At 38.7% G+C, this 21,134-nt stretch overlaps 1 protein-coding gene across 1 annotated transcript in view; it reads left to right on the plus strand.

Annotated features, from left to right (window-relative positions):
* Positions 1-268: 268 nt before the first annotated feature.
* Positions 269-21,134, plus strand: part of LOC133984537 (contactin-associated protein-like 4) — a 62,442-nt gene continuing 41,576 nt past the window's right edge. Inside the window, exons 1-5 of the mRNA XM_062423936.1 lie at positions 269-340; positions 6,739-6,886; positions 8,455-8,658; positions 18,494-18,669; positions 19,399-19,545. Coding sequence (XP_062279920.1) covers positions 284-340; positions 6,739-6,886; positions 8,455-8,658; positions 18,494-18,669; positions 19,399-19,545 — 732 coding nt within the window. The 5' untranslated portion in view covers positions 269-283. The remainder of the gene's footprint in view (positions 341-6,738; positions 6,887-8,454; positions 8,659-18,493; positions 18,670-19,398; positions 19,546-21,134) is intronic.

A 21,134-nucleotide genomic window follows, 5' to 3' on the forward strand; every position in this document is an offset into this window, starting at 1 on the left:
TCTGTATCTCTCCGTCACACACACACACACACACACACACACACACACACACACACACACACACACACACACACACACACACACACACACACACACACACAGTATTGTTATATGAAGTGAAAACTGATTGTTTGTGTTCTCTGCAGGGGCTGGAGGTTGGTCTCCTCTCGTCTCTGACCGATACCAGTGGTTGGAGGTGGACCTGGGCAGGAGGACTCAAGTCACTGCTGTTGCCACACAGGGACGCTATGGCAGCTCTGATTGGCTGACGGCTTACCTGTTGATGTTCAGTGACACGGGTCACAACTGGAGACAGCACCGGCAGGAAGACAGTTTAGGGGTAATTACACCAACATCAAATAAGTGGTAAATGGAAAACAAGTACCTGTTCCACAAAACCAATTTGCTTACACAGAGATCACAAAAAGTGGCAGATTCATATTTCGTAAATGACTGTCGCTTGCAAATTATAGATAAATGTGTAGATTCTGTGTAACAAGTGTGGCATTTGTTTTGATTGTTGAAATCTGTTAATATTGATAGGTGAGGAAAAGATTGGTGAAAATAGGAAGAAAAATTAGGAGAAAATTTAAACTTGCATATCTGGTGAAATGGGGCCTTGCGTCAGTGAAAAAGGAAATATACTGACTCCAAACCACAAATGTTTGAAATGGACAACTTTTCAATGCAACGTGGATTCAACTCCAAAATATGATTTTCCATTATCACTGATAGAAAAACACATGTTAGTTAGCTGATGGGTCAGTAATGCTAAACACATAAACAATAAGGGCAATGCATAGTGGTAAGTTTATAGTAAAAAATAGTTTTTATTCATACAATTACAATAAGGTCAAACAATTACTTTTATCAACCCTCAGATTGAAAACACACATATTTTTTGTCTGGTTCATTTTTTTATTTAAATTTAATTCGGTTTTTAAAGTAAGTAGCTCATGCAACTTAAAATCTCTAAACAAAATTTATTTAAAAAAAGGTTTCCTGTGGGACATTTATCCAAGCAATTCTGTAATAAATGTCAAAGTGTACACCATTTATTTTTTTTACTTGGATTAAAACATACATATTAACATTTGTTTTACACAATACTGTATATTTTGACAGCTTAGAAACACAACTTTGGAGAACTCGAAACTAAAGTTCATTGAAGTTAAAACAGTTGGCCTCACTGTCATAGACATAATTTACATTATCTGTGGGGACTGGTACTGCCTGCAGCGGCAAGCCTGCTCACCAGGAGCCTTTCACTCTCTATTAATAATGGATGGAATAATGAAAGGAACCTGGGCATGGCTCTGTCGACTGCATGGAGCTGCTGTCAGACAGTTTAACCTCTGCTGACAGGAGGTTGGTGCTGTTGTTAGAAAGCTTGCCTGGTGTACAGAAAGTCACAGCTTTGATTCCTGCAGCGTTGAAGGTGTCCATCAACAGTCTTGGAGCAAATAACTAAAGACTTGCTAGCTCAGGCATTGTGAGCCAGACTTGATAAGAGTGTCAGCTCAGAGCCTTAAAATGTAAATGTGAACGAGAAATCGGCAGTAAAACATCAGCCGGCTGAGATCATATGGTGACTTAAAGATTTTGTAGTGCAACTAATACTCAAAGCTCATGTATGAAGTCGTCCCTGTAGACTGGGAGGAAATTCACAGCTGAATGACTTTCCTCTCATCTCCTTATATCTTCCTCAATTTATGTTTCACTCTAGAAATCATTATTTTCCAGCATTATATAGATTTTTTTAGACTAGTACTGATGCCATGTTTCAGTGAAGAAAAAACAATACTAAATTGCAGAATGATCAAGACTGAGCAAACTTCAGTGCTGTATGTCAGAATGACTGGAAGCTGTGTTAGCCTCTGTTGATTGAACAATATTAGATATGATTCAGAGACAGCTCAGCATCTCTTCCCTCCTTTATAGAAGACAGTACACCCTTCTTGTTACAACAGCCCAACCCAGAGAACAGCTTTTGATTTGAGTTTGACAGATTACCATTTTCTCACAGTGAAGAATTCAAACTCTCTGAAGCCCGGGAGTCATTGCTAAAAAGAGGGAGAGCGTGGTATGACTTCTCACAGCTTAAAAACTTGTTGATTTGACACCCAGCTTGAAAGGTGGTGAACCCAGATTAGCTTTCAGAGTGTTTTTAAAGCTCCATATATTAGTCATGGCAGCTTAGTCTGTCGGTTAAGGAGGACATTTGACTGCAAAAACATCTGTAACTATCACTGCTCCTCACTGACTTCTTAACTTAGATGCTCCATCTTTCTTCTCTTTCTTCTAACATTTTGCTATCCATTGGTGGATAGTATCATAGTAGATTGACTTAAGTACTGTACAAAACGATTATGAGGTACTTATTTGATGGGTATAGTTAATAGTTAGTTTTCAGATTAGGAATGTATCTATAAAACATTGATTTATTTGATGTAATATTTTTTCAAAGACAAAGACAGAGGCAACTCCCCTCCAGACTTTTATGGTTTAATTTAAACATCTGCTAGAGTAGAGGAAAGGACAAAAAAAGGACATGTGCAACAAAACTAGTTTATTTCTATTCTTTTATACCCCACTATTCATCTCATGAAACCCCAGATTAATGATATCACCCTTCATACCCTTAGGTTGAGAGCCATAGTTACAGTTTCCCATCTAGCCTCCAACCTAATCACCCCCTGCAGAATACATTTGCACAAACACACTGGGGAGTGATGAGTAACTATCTTCTCCCATGCCAAAGCTTGCAGGTGGATACCAGACTTGTGGGGGGTAATTAACAGGCAGCAATATGTGGTGCAGAGAAGCAGTGGCATTGGTATAGCAGAGAGAGAGAAATTGGGATTGGAAAGATGTGTGTGGTAGATGATATGGAGAGTGGGGCATGTCACATGTGTATGCAGCAGTGCAGCTGGACATGACTACCTGAACTAGCTCAGATTCAGATCAATTGTATTATCCAACAATGGGAAATTTGTTTGGTCGCAGCTTGCAGGCTTCTCTTCATTAGTTAAAACTATGCACCTCAACAAGCTACAAGAGTAAAATGCTCTTAACAATCCGATAATGTCATATACTAGTATCAATCACAGGGGGCATTTTTCTGTACAGTCAGCACTTCTACTTTTCATACTTCATACATAAATCTTGTTTCTGCTGACATCCACTGGTTTAACTTCTTACCTTGTTGCAGTGATGTACAGGTGTGCTCCAGGACCAAATTAAATCACTGCTGGGTGTGGTTCCAGGTGTAACAGAGCACACTTTCGCTTTTCATACACACCCGTCATTACTCCTGGGTGTGGTCAGCAGGTGAAACAGACCTGAAACTGACAACATTGCTTTACTCTTGTTGGGATCTTTAAGATTTTAGTCCTGGTCGATTTGAAGAGGCCTGTGACACAGCATGTGTGGTTTAGTACTCAAGCAAACACTCCTTCAGCAGCTACTTTCACAGAAGAGAAACTGGTGTATTTGTTTACTATGCAGCCAAACAAACTCACATTGCGTTTCATACTACACACGGTGCAAGTAGTTTTCAGCACAATAGCAGGGCACAGTTAAGTTTGCTACCTTGCTGAGGAGTCTTGACCTAAACTTGTTTCATTACTCCCTGCTATATTTAAAATTGACCCACAATAGCATTTTTTTGGTAATGGATAGCCGTCAGCAATAACTGCTGTGATAAATACACTGCGTTTCCTGTGACTGCTTCACCATAAAAAATGACAAGAATAAGGACAGTTTCTTCCTGTCTGCAGCTGGCCTTATCAGCAAGGCCCGGGACACCCATTGGACTCTATCCCACCCACAGACCTTGCACATTAATATAAAAAATAATTATCTTCAATTTGAAATTCAAACCTGTAGCAGCGCTTCTCGCTTTGAATATATATTTACTTACTAAGAAATCTTTTCATTCTTTCCCTTTTTATATTATTTCATTTTGTGTATATTTCTGACTGCTACGAACTGCAGCACAAAGGCAAATTCCTTGCTATAGATAGATAATTGTTGAATGTAAAGATATAGAGTGGCTATTACAGAAAATATACCATAAATAGTAACAAAAACAGGGTTTGATTTCTTGAACATCTGAAGGATGAAAACTTGAAGTAGAATTTGAAGGCTGGAGCTTACGTTGCTGCATTTTACTTACATAAAGATTTATTGAAAATGTATCCATTACATTTCTTGAAAATCTGAAGGATGAAAACTTGAAGTATAATTTTGAGTGCTGGACCTTTAGCTGTTGATGAAGTATTTTTATGTTGCTGCATTTGTACTTACATAAAGGATCTGAATACCTCTTCCACCACAGTTTCTCTCTGATTCATTCTCATGCCCCTTCTCTTTCTTCTCTCACCCTCCTTGACTGAAAGCTTGTCAGAGGCTACTCATATTTCAAAAGATGCTCGGCAAGTAAATGAGATGCCGCTCTTCTCAGCCTCCTCAGCGGGAAACAGAGCCATTTGTTGAGCTTAACGCTCTGTTGCCCAGTCGGCTCAGCCCTTCAGAGCACTGAAGATGGCACTGAGATCACAATTATGCAGCTCCAGGGAAGCCAATTTCACTCACGTAGCCACATCAGTACACACTCAGCAGACACACAAACATACAATGTTACACACTCAGCTTCCCAAGTAGGGAGTACATGCACTTGAACACATCTACATATAACCACAAATGCAACTTGGTTATTTTTTCCCCTACATATGTTAATACAAGTGTTGCTCTGAGTGTGCCTGTCAACCACAGAATCCCCTTGGATTCCCACCGGGAGCTGATTGGGAAAATAGAAGCCATTAGTCTTTTGGTACGGAGACAGAATAGATCCCAGAGTTATTGATCACTGAACAGAGAGAGGGAGAGACATTATCAGCAGTTAGGATCAATGGCCTCTGTGAGCTCACAGCTTGAAAATGCAGAAAGTCTATTTCGGGATGAGAAAGGTTGCTGAGAGTTTTTCCTAAACACTCCGCCGCAAACTCAAACGTGGACTAGTGCTGCAGTTTAGGACACTTTGAATAAATGGGACCTATTATGCACAATTTGAGCTCTATATATTTTTTATTCTGGGACTCCACTAGAATAGCTCTACATGATTCAGAGCTCAACAATCTCTGTATATATGTTATACTGGACCTTTATGCAACCCCTCAGTTCAGCCTCTGTCTGAAACAGGGCGTTTTAGCTCCTGTCTCTTTAAGCCCCCCTCCCTCCTAATGAGCACCCTGTTGTGATTGGCTAGATTTATGAAAGCTGATGCACACCCAACATGTTCTGCTTTACTGCTAATGACTTTAATTGTGAAGAATTTACAGTGAATGAAATGTGTTTCTCACCGAATTAGCAGAGCTTTATCAGTGCCAAAACAACATATGTATATATTTGGAGCTGTTTGTTCAGTGGATGATTGACTAATGCAAGGAGGAAAAGTACAAGCAGAAACAGCCACATTGATGATGATGCTTGATAAAGAGCTGCAGACGACCAGCACACCTCAAACAGCTAAACTACTTATTTGACTAACTGGGCTGTGTAATAGAGTCATGGCTCAGCGTAACTAGCCCCAAAACAATGGAAAAATGCTATATTAGCAGAGCAGAACAGTAAATTTGTGTACTGTGCGTAGAGCAGATGACTATATGAAGTAGAAAAAAATGTTGATGTTAGGGACCAAGCAGGTAATGAGGAGAGAGGAGTGCAAATTAGAAATAGGGTTTTATTTACCCAAAAGAAAGCAAATACTTTTACAAACCCAAGACAAACCTAATAAATAGGCCTATAAAAGAGGTCAACAAAAGATAACTACACTCAATATAACAACAAAGAAATGAGACCTGAACTGAACAGAAATTACTTGAGATAATGACATAAGGGAACACATACTGACTTGGCCAAACAAAATAACACACAAGGCATACTAACTAAACCCAAATCCCCCCCATGACACAGCAGCACATGGTTTGGCCTGAGCTTTCTCCAGGATTTAAGAGTCCTCAGCCCTTAGCTACACCTTTTGCTCAAACCAGGAAGAGTCCTCTCCCAACCATGGTAACTCAAAAACAAAGAAATATAATTATTAATGAAACAGAAAATTGTGCAGAACCCCACATTGTCAAAATGTGTGCACTTCATCTAAAAATGTAAGGCTCAAAGTAAATAAACTAATTCCAAGTCAAACTATTGTCAAGTGTTTAATGTTAAGTGTTCGGTGTGGTAGTCTGCTAATGAAATTAACCAGGGTAGATAAGCAAACTAAAGTGAAAAGTGAGCAGGGTGGATATTAAAATGTGTTGCTGTGACCATCACAGTTGGAAGATGAGCATTCAGAGCAGTCTGAAGCTGGTGCTTTTTGCTCACAGAGATAATGTCTGTATATGTTCACTTCATTATTTGAAACATAGGTCACAATTAATATGAACAATCCACATTGTAAAATTATATATATATGACTGAGAATAAGGAAAACCATAATAAGTCCCCTTTAAGAAGGCTGCATCACACTTTTCATCTATATGAAGTTCAAAGATTGTAACTTTTTGCCTCTAGACTGGCCATGAAACTTCAAAAGATCATGAAGGAGACAGCTTGATTATGAGCATCAAAGTACAAAAAAAGAGATCCTATTTCCTTGCTGGAGGAACTATTCATTACAGACTATTACATGGTTTGCTGTCAGAGCTGTACACCTAATGTGTTGCTCTGTTGTTTCAGGCTTTTTCAGGTAACAGTAACGCTGACACCGTGGTCCAGTACAAACTTCAACAACCGGTGATAGCTCGCTACCTCCGCCTGATCCCTCTGGACTGGAACCCTACTGGGCGGATTGGACTTAGACTGGAAATATATGGATGTCGATACAGTAAGTGTTTCTGTCTGTGGCAGTTTTAGCTTGTGCACCTCAAAAACTTTTTATTTGCATTAATGTGCTCATTGAAATGTTTACATTTATTATATTAGTAGGGAAAATGTTAAGAATATTCATTATTTTACATGATTAAGACAGTGATACAGTAATATAGATTTAAGATATTTTACCTGTAAAACTCTAATATTGGTCATCATAACTACATTCATTTTTATGTGTCACAAACAAAACTCATATAATCTATTAACCTTATTTCTGAGAGTGATATTAAAAAATAAATACATTTTATGTCTGTGTGTTTCGCACAGAGATGGATTCAGGTGGTTAGTCTAGGTTGGAGGCAGGGGCAGCAGGTAGCCTGGCTCTTTCCAGAGTTATAGCTACAGTACATGTCTCTGTATAGGCATTATGGCCCCAAACCTGTCAACTTATATCAGAAATAGTCATTTTTGCATTACTGTTTGTGTAGAGATTTACTAAACAAGATATGTGATAATTAATTTGTGAATTTTGAGGTGTAAGAAGTTGTATTTTAGATTTTTGGATTAAGAAAGTTTCCCTTTTTTCAGTCTTTATGATAAGCTAGGCTAATCATGTCCTGGGTCTAGCTCTGCACCTAATGCACAAACATGTGAATGGTGTCAATCTTCTCAGGGAACCCAATCATGATGGTCCAAGATAGCACTTTGGTTGGTGAGAGCCTGGCCATATCAGGTGGACCCATGTTGGCCAGATTGTTCCATTGTGAACTCAGGAAGGACTCAAACACAGGACAGTGTGATGTTGGTTAAGGGACAATGTTTATAACAGGATAGTTCTGGGCTTACAGTGAGGATGGGGAAAGCAATCTGGCGGCAGTAGGTGGATAGAAAGAGGGAATGGAGGTGCATGGCTGTGAGTGGGGAATGAGGGGAAGCGTAGTTGGCAGGTGGAGCTTGGAAACTAGGAGGCGGCTGGCAGACAGGCAGGATGGCAGGCAGGAATGAGGATCCTGGGACACAAAAAATACAGGTTAGCATTCAATAGCACCATTAACGCAAGGATTTTACTGACTAAGTTGGCCTGGAAACATGTACTACCATTGAGGTTGAAACAAAAATCTGCAGACAAATGGATAACAGTGTGGGGTTGATGTGCTGGAGAGATGATGGATTGTGAGTGTGTTGACTGAGGGAGAATATGATTGAAAGCAGATGTGCAGGTGAAGAAGGGAGCCAGGAAAGTGAAGCCACACCCACATCAACACACACACACACACACACACACACACACACACACACACACACACACACACACACACACACACACACACACACACACACACACACACACACACAGAAACTGGCAGGGGAGCACTAGTAACACAGAGGAGGGAAACACAAGAAAACTGCCAGAATAGGCCATATTGTTTCCAAATGGTGTTTCATATATATTTTTAAAAAAGGAGAAAAAATAAGGGACACTATCAATACATGAGAAATTCCTCCACAAGCAGCACACTTCAGCTTGATTAATTATAAACATCCAAAACTGAATGTTGCCTGTTCTGTGTTGTTATGTAGCTTCTGATGTGGCAAACTTTGATGGCAGCAGCAACCTGGTCTACAGGCTGAGTATGCTGCCGAGCCGGACGTCCATGGAGATCATTTCTCTGAAGTTTAAAACCCTGAAGAATTCGGGGACATTGTTCCACGCAGAGGGATGGCGGGATCACAGCCTCACTCTGGTGCTGGAGAAAGGAAGGCTGCTTCTCTATCACCAAAAAGGTACAACATTATTGCACAGCTATGTATTGATAGTATGATGGTATTGTATTCCATTCAAATATCACTGAACACAAAGTCCATAACTGATTATTTTTTGATCATTTACAGTTTACATTGTATTTAATATTACTGTTAAATATGGATTGTCATCAAACTTGTAGCACTAACTGCACTTACTAACTACAAAACAAGATTTTTCTGGTTTTGGTGAGATTAAATTAGATTAGTGATTAACAGTTATTTTCATCATCAATTAATCTGTCTGTTACTCTCTTGATTCATCACTTGGTCTATAAAATGTCTGAAAATGGTGAAAAATGTTGATTGCTGTTTCCCAAAGCCCAAAGAGATGTCCACTTGTCTTGTTTCACTATCATAGAGGTCTTAATTACCACATTTGAGAAGCAAGTTTTCTTAAACACGACTTAAAATGATTAATCTATAATGAAAACAGCTGGCGATTAATTTTATGTTCATTAACTAGTCTTTGCGGCCTTAATTTTAACCCTAATCCTAACCAATCAGAATAGAGTGGGCTCAGCAGAGGGGGGGCCTTAAAGAGACAGGAGCTAAAACACCCTGTTTCAGACAGAGGCTGAACTGAGGGGCTACATAAAGCCACTGTAAGGCAGTGAAGTTTTAAAATGAAAATCATAAAAAAAGACATGCAGTGGAACCACAGAATATAAATATATATAGACCTGGAAAAGTGCATGATACGTCCCCCATAAGTAGTCTATTGCTGGTAGTTGACTTCCTGAGGACAATAATTAAAAACAACTACTTTAGGGTAAATTTAATGAAGTATTTTGAAAGTTCTTTTGGACAACTTTGCTGGAAAACTTTGCCGCTTTGTCTATTTGTTCTTTCATTGTTCATTGCTCTGTGTAAATGCAGAGCTGGGGACTCGGACTCGCGACTCGGACTCGAGTTGCACTTAAGTCTCACTAAACTGTGACTTCAGACTCGACTTGGACTCGACCTCAAAAGACTTCAGACTTGACTTCGACTCGAGGCTCGAGACTCGCGAACAACCTTTATTTCATGTTATTATTATTATTCTCATTATTTATCTGTCATTCATCTTTTTGTATGATCTCTGGCTCTGAGCTAGATGTAAACACCAACGTCATGCCACGCGCATGCGCCATGTGTGAAGCGCGCATCTTCAGTATCAGACATTGACAATGGCGAGTGCGATAAGTTCAGCAGGAGTGCCTCAGATCATTACGTTTGGATACAATGCCTTCACACTCCCGTTTTTCCCTGGTTCTCCCATATTTCGAAACCATCTCCCGCCGCCCTCCCGTCATTTCTCCCGTAATTGACAAGCCCCAAATTTGTTTGTTAATAATAATAAGAAGCGCACAATAGCAAAGGTTTTATTTTAAAAGCTCAGACAGGAAACCACCGCAACTCTTATTATGCTTAGTGCCACTAACTTAGTGGCTCCGCTACTAATTATTAAAAAACACAACGTTGCGTTAACTATGGTCATTTTATATATATATATATATATATATATATATATATATATATATATATATATATTTTATAATATCCCCACACATTCCCTGCTGTGTGTTGTGTTAAGCAGCAGATAAAAGGCAGCTTGGAGAAAAAAATAATGAACATGTGTTTGTACCACAGTGTTAAACTGCAGTGCAGTGTTTCTGTGATGTTCATGTTTTGTTCATTTTGTTATATTTTACAACATTGTTAAAATAATTATTTTTTTGTTGAAGAAAATACAGTTATGGAATTGAAATAATTCTTAGTGTATGTTTCTTCACATCACATTGCAGTAGATTCTCTATAGTGAACCTACAATTGGTACATTTTCATACTGTCCTATATCAAGGTCTAGGTCAAGGTAATAGCCAAAGGTAAATTTGGTAACAGTTTCAGGAGAGGACATCTCAACATACAAACAGATACATACATACAAACTTCAGTGACAGCACACCACAAAAACAGACATGGGCAGGTGCTCGCAAGGCTAACTGATCAGGATGAAGGATTGTACAGCTCTAAGGTCAGAATTTGAATTAGTGTTGGCGAGAGACTTGAGACTTGACTCGGACTCTTGACCAGAGACTTGAGACTTGACTTGGACTTGACCCTCAAAGACTTGAGACTTGACTTGGACTTGACCCTCAAAGACTTGAGACTTGACTTGGACTCTAGCTCAAAGACTTGAGACTTGACTTGGACTTGTAAAAAATGACTTGTGAACAGCTCTGTGTAAATGTCAGCTAAACGCCTAAACCATACGGTGTTATTATACACTCACTCAGGCTACAGAGCCTCAACCATCCAGTTTCTATATGAGGAATTTAATATCAAACACTTTTTCGTCCCCACAATGAAATGAAAGGTGCTTTAAATCAGTCTCCATCCATCTGCTGGTTTGCTTATGTTTGTCAGATGTGATTTTTAAGATACCGCTGATCCAATTTTGGGGATACTCGCGAGGATTGTGCATCTTTCTGCATATGCCGATTATTCTCTCTGTAGTGTTTATTTGTTTATCCATATGTCAAACAAAAACTAATTAGATTCGGGAGAAACTTTGGGAATTGGTGCATGTCACTCTTGCAGGCTTGCAGTTACAGGTCAATACAAAGAATTATACATGCTTTTGATTTTGAAGGAAGACAGCGTCATCTGTCGGGGGAAACATGTTTACAGTACACTTCTTTTAACTCTCTGTTTCTTTTTCATCACTCTCCCTTCCATCTACCACATCTCTCTCTCCATCTCACTCTGTTTTCCTCACAGCTTGAAACCCTCTCTCATATTCTCTCTTTTAATCTATGATGGATGGAAGCAACATGTGTTAAGAATGAATTCGGTGGAGCACAGTGGGCAAGCTCAGTACTACATGATCCATGGTCTCCACCTACCCTGAGTGGAGCACTTTAGAGACCATGGGATGAAGTGTGTGTGTGTGTGTGTGTGTGTGTGTGTGTGTGTGTGTGTGTGTGTGTGTGTGTGTGTGTGTGTGTGTGTGTGTGTGTGTGTGTGTGTGTGTGTGTGTGTGTGTGTGTGTGTGTGTGTGTGTAGCTGTAGCTGTAGCTGTAAACAAGGTTAAACCTATCGTATTTTCACCACATGGCAAATGCCATGCCATCTGGCATCTGGAGTACTCATTCTTTTCTGTCCTTCGTTAGGGTTGAAAGTTTTTATCTGTGATTATTTCTCAGGAATATATCTCATTTTTTTCTGGGTAAAACTGGATTTTTTCCCCTAATTACATTTGGATTTGAAAACACTTTAGGCACTTAGTCATAAAATGGAATTAATCAAAATGTTCTGCTGTTTCTAATGTGGACAAACCATTGTGAATTGTGATGCTCTTTTTTTGTCAGAATATCCTATTATTTAATCAAAATAGGTTAATGTAAATTATTCATGCATTTTTGATGGACTTTGTTATTTAATTGTTATTTGTAAGACTATATGGTGGAATTAGATAAACATTGATGGTGGCTGGAAAAGTGAGCAGGTCACGGCATTCAGATGAGACTGCCTGTCAAGCCAGTAGGGCCAGGCGATGCTATTTAGCTTAAGCAGATACAATGCACATGTAAGGCCTATAAGCAGCTGAGTATATGCTACTTGCTTGGGTAAGATAGGGATTCAAACACAGTTTAGGTTGGGTCTGGGTTAGAGAACGTCGTCACCTGTCAGAGGGTAGCAGATTTATGTCAGCCTGATTCACCCTTTAGGGGTATAATAATAGATCAAAATATCATGTAATATTTGTACTTTCATTTCACTATGTGTAAATGTGGAAATATTAAAGTTTATGTTGATAGTGTAAAGCTGAAGGGAAATGTATCCTTTGCTAACACTTTGGTGTGTTGTTTTAGTGTTCTGATATGTAGTTGGATGTGGTGTTTTAAGATGGGTTCACAATTTTTTAGGTCTGTCTTAGAGCAATATGAGCATTGAAACAGGTTTTGCTTGCAGTATTTCTATAATTAATTATTCTCCTACTGACCATTAGGACATCCCCTCCTTGTGCACTTACAATGTAAGTGATGGGGGACAAAATCCACAGCCCTCGCTTTGAGCAAAAGATGCATTTAAAAGTTTGTCTGAAGACAGTATGAGGTATCTCTCTTTGAGTTGAAAAGGGAAGTGTTTTCCACTACACTGACAGGGTCGTCACAAAAAGAGGCAATTTGGCACTCAAAACACTGACTGTGAAATATATTGACTTGATTTGACTAATTTGGACATCTGAAACCTCATTAGCTTCAAACAAACTAAAATTAAATACATTTATGAATTCAACTGGAGTTGCTATTTCGGCATGAAATGTAGTTCAAAGAAACCACTGCAACATTAAAGTTATATTGCTAGTAATGTTTGTAGAATGTCTCTTTCTTTTATTTCTGTACATTCAACAGCTGCAAACAAACACACAAGCACGCAAATAGAAAAACCCAAGGTCCTCACAATCTCAGGCATTTTCCAATGAAAAAGTAAATTTTTCCAAGAATCCTAATTCATTGTGTTCAACCCTTGTTCATCTCTCTCTTCTTCCTTCTATCCTTCACACTTGTCTAAACCCCCGTCTGTCAGTCCCTCTCAACAGTCCTACAATGAAAACAGAATCTCACTCTTTGGGATGGGGTGGAGGAGTATTAATTCCCAGGTGGTATTGTCTAGTGTGTATGTGTCAGCTGTAGAGGGGTGTCATCTGCACAAGCCATCAGTCTGACACTAGCTCCCTGAGTGACGTCTGTCACATCTCCCTGGAAGACCAGAGCTGATAGTCAACAAGCTGCTTAAAGAACTGAAGGTAGCAGAGGACGAAAATAAACATTGCCTGTTCTTGTAAAGGAGCAGAGGTTAGATTGAGCTATGATAATCAAGCGATACAGCCAACACTAGGAAAAAAAACAACCCAAAAAACATTGTCTGCCTCAATCACACCACTGTCACTGCCTCCTGCATCATAACTCTCTCTTTCTCTGGCTCTTTGTTCCCTTGTCTGGATGCCCCTCCCCCCATAGCCTTTCTTTTTCTGCCTTTTTTATTTTCCTCTTTCTCTCTCCATTGTTATTTATCACAGCCTTTCTCATATTTTGCCCCAATTCTGCCCCTGCTGGAATTTTCTTTTTCTTTTTTTTCCAGAGGAGATTATTTGCCTTTTTCAATTGCATGCTCGCTCCCTCCCTCTCTCCCTCTCTCCCATGAGTTTACAGTCTGCAGACAGTGTTATTTGGATCAATAGCTTGGAGCATCCACCCTGAGCCACAACATGCTCTTCTACTGTCAGCTGTTGGCTCAAGAGTAAGAAAGAAGAGAAGAGAAGAGCAGAGATAAACCTGAAGATTTAGATTTAAAAGTATAATCTCCAGAGTTTCCCGGACCTCTTTAACATTGATGAATGTTGCATTATGAGGAAAACAAGCTGGCTGTGACAGAAATACACTAATGGCTAAAACTGAGTATTGAGCATTATAAAATGCATGCATAAATAGCTCAGGAATGGCACACACTAAAAAACAATTAGCATAAATTGGCGATTGCATGTAACAGTCACACCAATAGAGAGAAAGCAAGAAGATACACAGATAGGCTAACAAACAGATAAATACAGCAGGTCTTCTCTATCTGCCTGCAGCTGCCCAAGCAGTTGGAATAAATTGGCTGGCTCATTAAGATTTATGTCTGCTATCCAAAACCATCTCATTTCCTCTCTGCTTTACATTTATCAAAATGTCAGTTGGCTGTAATGTAGTCCACTGCTTCATAATTCAGTTCAATTCTGAGCTGTCACCAGGAAGCTGTAATACACATCAGTAAATACACCGAGGGCTGGTGTGTCCTGCTCCAGTGCGTTCTGGACAAATGGTGTTAAGTGTTGCTGACTAAATTAGGATGGCATCAGAAAGACATGCAGGGCAATGCTGCATGTTAAGTGAAAGCCTGTTTTCCCCCTGTATTCCCAATAAATGGGGATCTGCTGTTGTTAGTTTTTGGTTGCTGGCTATGTTTTGGTTCTATAAAGCGCAGCCAGTTCCAGCTTTTACAATAACAAAACATAACCACAATCTCAAAGGTTTTCACTAATCGCACAGAGCAACATAAGCTATGATCAGATCCTCCCCTGGGTATCTGCAGTACGCTGTTACCAGACAAAAAGATGGATATCTCCGGACAAAATATGCCAGTTGGCAGAGAAAATAGAAGGCTGTGAATCGTGGTGATTACTGTTGCATTTGCTTACTTTATTACTCTTTGTCTAAAGTGATTTACAGTGAGCCTCCAGGAGTGTTATAAACGGCCTCATAAGACTTTTATTCAGCAGCCTGTGTATTTTCAGAGCAGCCTGAAACTGCTATGATAGCCATGGGACTCTTACTGTACTGTACTCCCCTACTGTGTAATATGTTGCTCACTGATAATTCTCTCTGTGCGGCAACAATACAATTTGTGTTCCAAAGCAAAACCCTGAAGCTTGAAAATGCATACCTTCATGCAGTTACACTTTCGAGAACTTGCTACTGTCGTCCTTGGTCTCTTTCCAACATATAACTCATTGAGCCAAAAACAAGACTCTATAACAGAGTTTATAAAATGTAGTCTTAAACTTCCTCATTAAACTCATCACTCTGTAGTGCTTCGCAGACTAACGCTTTGAATTTCATAATTGCACAGAATAACTTTCTTCTGTCTCATGTTGTTTTACAAGACTAACACTGCAAGACGTGGGCTAATCACCACAGCCGAATAAACTCAAACACACAGTATGGCTTAAGATATATTTTTTTCTGTACATATAAATGTAATAAAATCCCACATAAATGAGAAGCACTTCATCCTTTATATAATTTAACAACCCTGTCTATGTCTTTTAAATGTGTCTATACCACTAAATTGCTTTGAACTCATCACATAGCAAACATAATTGCTGCCTGGATTATGTTCGTAGGTACAATTTTTTTTCTAATGAGAGAAGCAATGCATTTGTGTATACCTCACCCAAGTCAGGGTGGATGGCGAGTGTATAAAACACAGACCAAGGTTAACACCCTGAGTCCTGTCTATGGTTCGGTTTAGGCAACAAAAGCTCTTTAGTTAACGCTAGCGAAAGGTCGAGGCTTCATTTAGATACAAATAAAGTTTCAAGTCACTGAAGTATGAGACAATATTATGCGTAAACCAAGATCATGATCTGTCCTTAACCTTAACCAAGTGCTGCCAGTGCCTAAACGGAACCATGAAAAAGTTTTATAATGCAGTAGTCACTGTAGCTACTGCAAGATTGGATATTTTGGCATAACAAATTATACACGTCGCTGAAAATGTTTCATTAATATTAGATATGAAATATGAGTAACTAGTTGTTTCATTCCATAGTGTAGACCACCACCAAATGTATTCATTACTTTACTCTTTTTACTTTTACTTTACACTTTGGCAATGTCACAATATCATGCTAATACAGCTTCATCTATTTAAATCGAATAGAAACAGAAAGAGAGAAAAGAGAGAAAAAAGAGTGAAACTGTTGCCAGAATACCACTGTGCCATTTCCTTTTTTCCCCCAGTTTGTTTTAAGATAAAAACCCAATTCCCAACTGTGTCTAAAGCTTGAAATATGTTTAGATAAAGTACATTATTTTTTACAGTCAAGCTGTATTTGAAATGCTAGCAACACGTGGTACAGTGAAATTCTGAAACAATTGAAACAACAGTCTGTCTCCTGATAAGACCTGTCACTGCCGTCCTTCACAAACAGATTTAGAGCCTGAGTGAAAAAGTTGTGCTGGAATAGCAGACAGAATATGATTAGCTGATATTTCCTCAGGGTACTGTCTGGAACGGTAGAAAGTGGAAACTAGTGTTCAGCCCGGACTCCTTAGCTTAAAGACAAGAACATTCAATATTAGTCTACTCGGCGTGGATAAATCAAGCAGTTATTGCCGTGTGACGCACTTGTGTTACTGCCAGTCGGACAATAAAAAAGTAAGTTTGGATGCTCTCAGGCTCACAAGCATGCAGACACGGAGAGCAGGGAAATAAAGACGAACATGAGAGGGAGTTTTATGAATCAAAAGTTTTGTTTTTTTGCCCTTACACTTCTTGTATTCATGCGATGCTTTCTATTACCACTTAATTAAGCCTAACAAAATATCTCATCCCATTAAATGGCCAAATCATTAAAGGAATAGAGCTACATTTTTGAGACTTTTGTTATCGATACCATTCTCTCAAACTCTATTGTAATCTTATTAAGGAGCACATATGTGTTTGTTTAAACAGGACTCAAAGGTAATGTAAATGATAATGTGTGGTTTTGAGAGGAGTTCTGTTTTGTAGTATATTCCTTGCGTTTCTAAGATATAAAATGTTAATTAGTGAACATTAGAGGTGCTGATAGGCAGATTTTTCAACTCCAGAGAAAGCAAGGCTAGCTGTTTTGCCTTATTTTCAGTATTGAAGCTAATCGCTAATCACCTCCTTATCTATAGCTCCAGCTCCAAACTTAACCCATGACAGTGGTATAACAGTATTTTCAAAATAAGATGTAGAACTTTACTTTAAAGGAATAATTTGACTTCTTACAAGAAATTCTTATTCTCTGTCTTGTCTGGAGTTAGATGGGAAGATAGTCCATACACTGTACGGGCATAGAAATGTGAGGTTAACACTGGAGCAGGTTTGAAGCCCAGAGCTGCACCTTATGCTCAGCGCCATCTTTTATGTTTGGAGCCAGGACTTTCCAAATAAGCAGGGTCTGGTGTTACCATTCACACTCTGGAAATACAACCAGCCATCTTGGGCTGAAGAGAACAGCTGGAAACACTTTTACTGAAATATTGCAATGATAGTCTGACTCAGTGCGAGTCCTGGAGCCGGAGAGAGCAGCAGGCTAGCAAGCTGTCAATCACACCTGTCAATCAATGCTGACACGGCAGATATTAAAGCTGCTATAAGTTTTAAAATCTTAAGAATGGAGCAATAATTTTCAAAATGACCACCAGACTCAGGCCCATTAGACATCTGAGTTTAGCGATTAGACCATAATGGCTCGTTGGAGAAAAAAAAGAGAGAAGTTGAGAGAAGTCAACACTTTATCGCAGCATTTAGCAGCTGTCAGTGGAGTTGCACTTTAAGGTACAAATGCATTGGCTTTAGCCTCAATCTATCTATCTATCTAGAAAATGTCCTTCATACTCAATGAGTGTGTGTATTTCTCTCCGTCTCTCTGTTGTGTAGCTCCTTTTGTCAGCAGAAACTCTTCTCCCTTCACGTTGGGGGAAGCAGAGATGGATCCACTGATTTGAACCTGCTATTGGGTCTGTCATTAAATATTTCCTGTTGTCATTTTTGCAGCATCATCATTTATTGTGCTCAGTCCTTCTCCCCACCAACATACAGATATGATGACGCTAATGAGAGAGGTATGACCTCTGTGACCTGCTCTCTGTTTGAAACAAAGATGAAATATTCCACTTGGGCGAAATTTCTGCAGTTTCTTTTGATAAATCAAATGTGAAACTTCTTTCAGTTTTTCCTGCTGAGAAATAAAAGACATTTTTACAGATTTCTTAAAGCATGTTTGTCCTTGTTAAAATTATGGAAGAGGGGGACACAAGATGCTGACCTTGAAGTGGTTTTCAGTGCACTTCTCAAGTAGTACATCTCATAAGAGAGAAATCAAAGTTTCTGAGCAGCATAAGTGCACATAAGAGGGTTTCCACATTAAATGCTATCAAAAAAAGCACCATCGTCAAAACATAATTGATTGCTTTTCACATTCTCACCTCCTCCTCATTCTTCTGCTCCTCCGTGTCTTCATGTGTTGCAGGTGTGACTTCACCCTCCGGCGGCAAGCTTCTTGTTTCTCTGGGAAGTCTACTAGACGATCAGCACTGGCACTATGTAAAGCTGGAGCGTCTCAGCACTCACCTTAACCTCATAGTGGATAAAAACACACAGCAAGTTCACATACCAGCAGAGCTCAGCCACTGGGACATTCACCAGGTGAGAGAAAGTGGTTTCCAACCTGGTTTTAAGCATAAAACACTCATCCACTTTATACTTGAATAGCAGTTACGAAAGTGTGTAGCTTCCTTTTATAGATAATGGCATCAATTGTCTGCTCAGGTTCATGCTGGTTATAATTGATTCCAGTAGTGACCAGTTTAGGGTGTAAAATATGTATCAAAATCAAAGAAATTCATGAAACCACTCCTGCAGCATATTCCACTTCTCTAACCACCAGCAATTAGTTTCCTTTTATAGTTCACTGATTGGCTCCCAGGCATGCCACTTGAATGTCTTCTTTCTCATTAAATAAACCAAAAACCAGACGCAAGCCAGGCAGTTATCCTGACAAAATATCTGCACAAATAAGCAAATCACAACCAATTTGACTGAAAAGATAGACTCGGATGAGATAGAAATTGTGCATTTAGTCATGTTCTAGTGAAATATGCCTGCAGATTACAGCTGCATGCTGAGTGAATGATAAAAAAACCAAAAACATTTTTGGCTTTTTCCTTTATTTGAGGGTGACTGACAGGATATAAACAGGAAATATAAAGAACGTTGCAATTATGTGGAATATGTCTTAACCACTCGGTTACTGTAGTGGACACAAACACACAAAAAAAGCAAACCTTTTATGGAAATCTTTGTGGAAGTAACTGTATTTTGTACTGCCGTTTTATTATTGTACGTTGTTCTTTTGTATGTTCTTTTCTTGTGCAGCTAAGTCTGGGAGCTGTCCAAAGCCACGGACTTCAGAAACCCATCCTTTCCAACAGGAACTTCCATGGCTGCCTGGAAAACCTGCTCTACAATAATCTCAACCTGATAGACCTGGCTAAAAAGACCAACCCCCAAGTCACTGTGGTGGTAAGTTATTGTGTTTCGTCATCTTTGGAGCATCATTATGGTAATCTTCCTTTCAGAGTTCATCAATGTAAAAAATAGGAGACTGTGGAGATATGTTGGTTGACAGTGGACTTGCTCACACACAGACCAGTAAATCCCAACTGTTTTGTGACTCTTTATATCAAACCATTTCCTACTCACAACCCTTTATTATAGTTATGTCTAAGCTGCTATGAACAGTTCAACCAGTGATGTTTAACCTCTAGATTTCATTTAATAGGTTCTAGTCATGAAGAGATGGAATAATCCAGTATTTCAAAAGCAAATATTTGATATTTGAAGTGATTAATCTTCTCACAACCTCACATTTATCTTGTGACTGCTCTGAGGGTCCGTATCCTCAGCTTAAAATTACTTTTCTATTTTACCTTACCAGAAAAGATGAGATTTCTTTAGGCAGGTTTCACATAAATGTTTTCCTGGGTTTCACTCATATTTTCTCCCAGTGTGTTCACATTTTGTTGTTTCTCCTGGGAAACCCTAATTTGCTTTGCTTTCAACCATTATTATGAATAGTCATCATACACACAGATCCATAAGTTGTTTTATGTTTGTCTGATGCTACCCAAGTTGCCAGATTGTCTGTGAAACACAATCTAACCCCCCCTACTCACCTGCTGAAAAAGACGTTTTGAAACCTAAATGTTGGCAGGTATGGATTTATTTGTACTGCATCCTTCAACAAGGCAAAGAGCTTCACATAAAACATAAAATGCATTAACACAAAATATATAAGAATCAAAAGACATTATAAAGGAATAGCATGAATAGTTTTTAAAATAGTTAGATAAAATAGAAAATTATAATAAGCTAAAATAGAATACAGCAGATAAAACTAGAGAACAGAAATAACAGTGCAGCTATGGTACAGTGTGAGATATAAATAAATAGTCCTAAATGTACTTTATTAAAGGCAAACAAACAAAAAAAGTTAAAAGAAAAAGCTTATAATTTCTAAAAGAAGTAGAAATGTACTTTGTTTTTTAAATTATATTTATATATTCTATAATTATGTATTGTTTATAAAGCTATTAAATTACCCAAAAGTACTGTTATTGAATAATCTAGGGCTGTATGTGAGACTGGCCTCTACACATACTGTAATTATATGTTTTTTCTACACTGAATCATATCTACTGAGTAACTGTAAAAAGGGCTTCATTTGATTTCATATTATTCAGCTTGGCAACAACACATATGAAACCTTTGAGTATGTTTGTGTGGGTGACTCCAAAGTTATTAAAGCTGTTGTCTGATGGTGTTACAGGGCAACAGTCAATGAGACACAGAGTTACTTATGTTAAAACTTTGCTTCCTTCACATGCTTTATGATCCTAGTAAAGCCGATAAGTGTAGCTTTGGCTATCTCTTATCATGTCGATAACTAATTATGTTTGTCCAGTACTCAGCTGTTAACCTTTCTGATCAGCGCAATAATTAAATGCTGCCATGATAAGAAACTTTACAATGAGTTGATCACTTTTGTTCATTTCAGAATCTTATGTGCTCTTCCTCCTACTCATTCCTCCTCTTCTTCCCTTTTAGCATCA

This window comes from Scomber scombrus, chromosome 8, assembly GCF_963691925.1.
Source record: "Scomber scombrus chromosome 8, fScoSco1.1, whole genome shotgun sequence".
In the NCBI taxonomy this organism is placed as follows: Eukaryota; Metazoa; Chordata; class Actinopteri; order Scombriformes; family Scombridae; genus Scomber; species Scomber scombrus.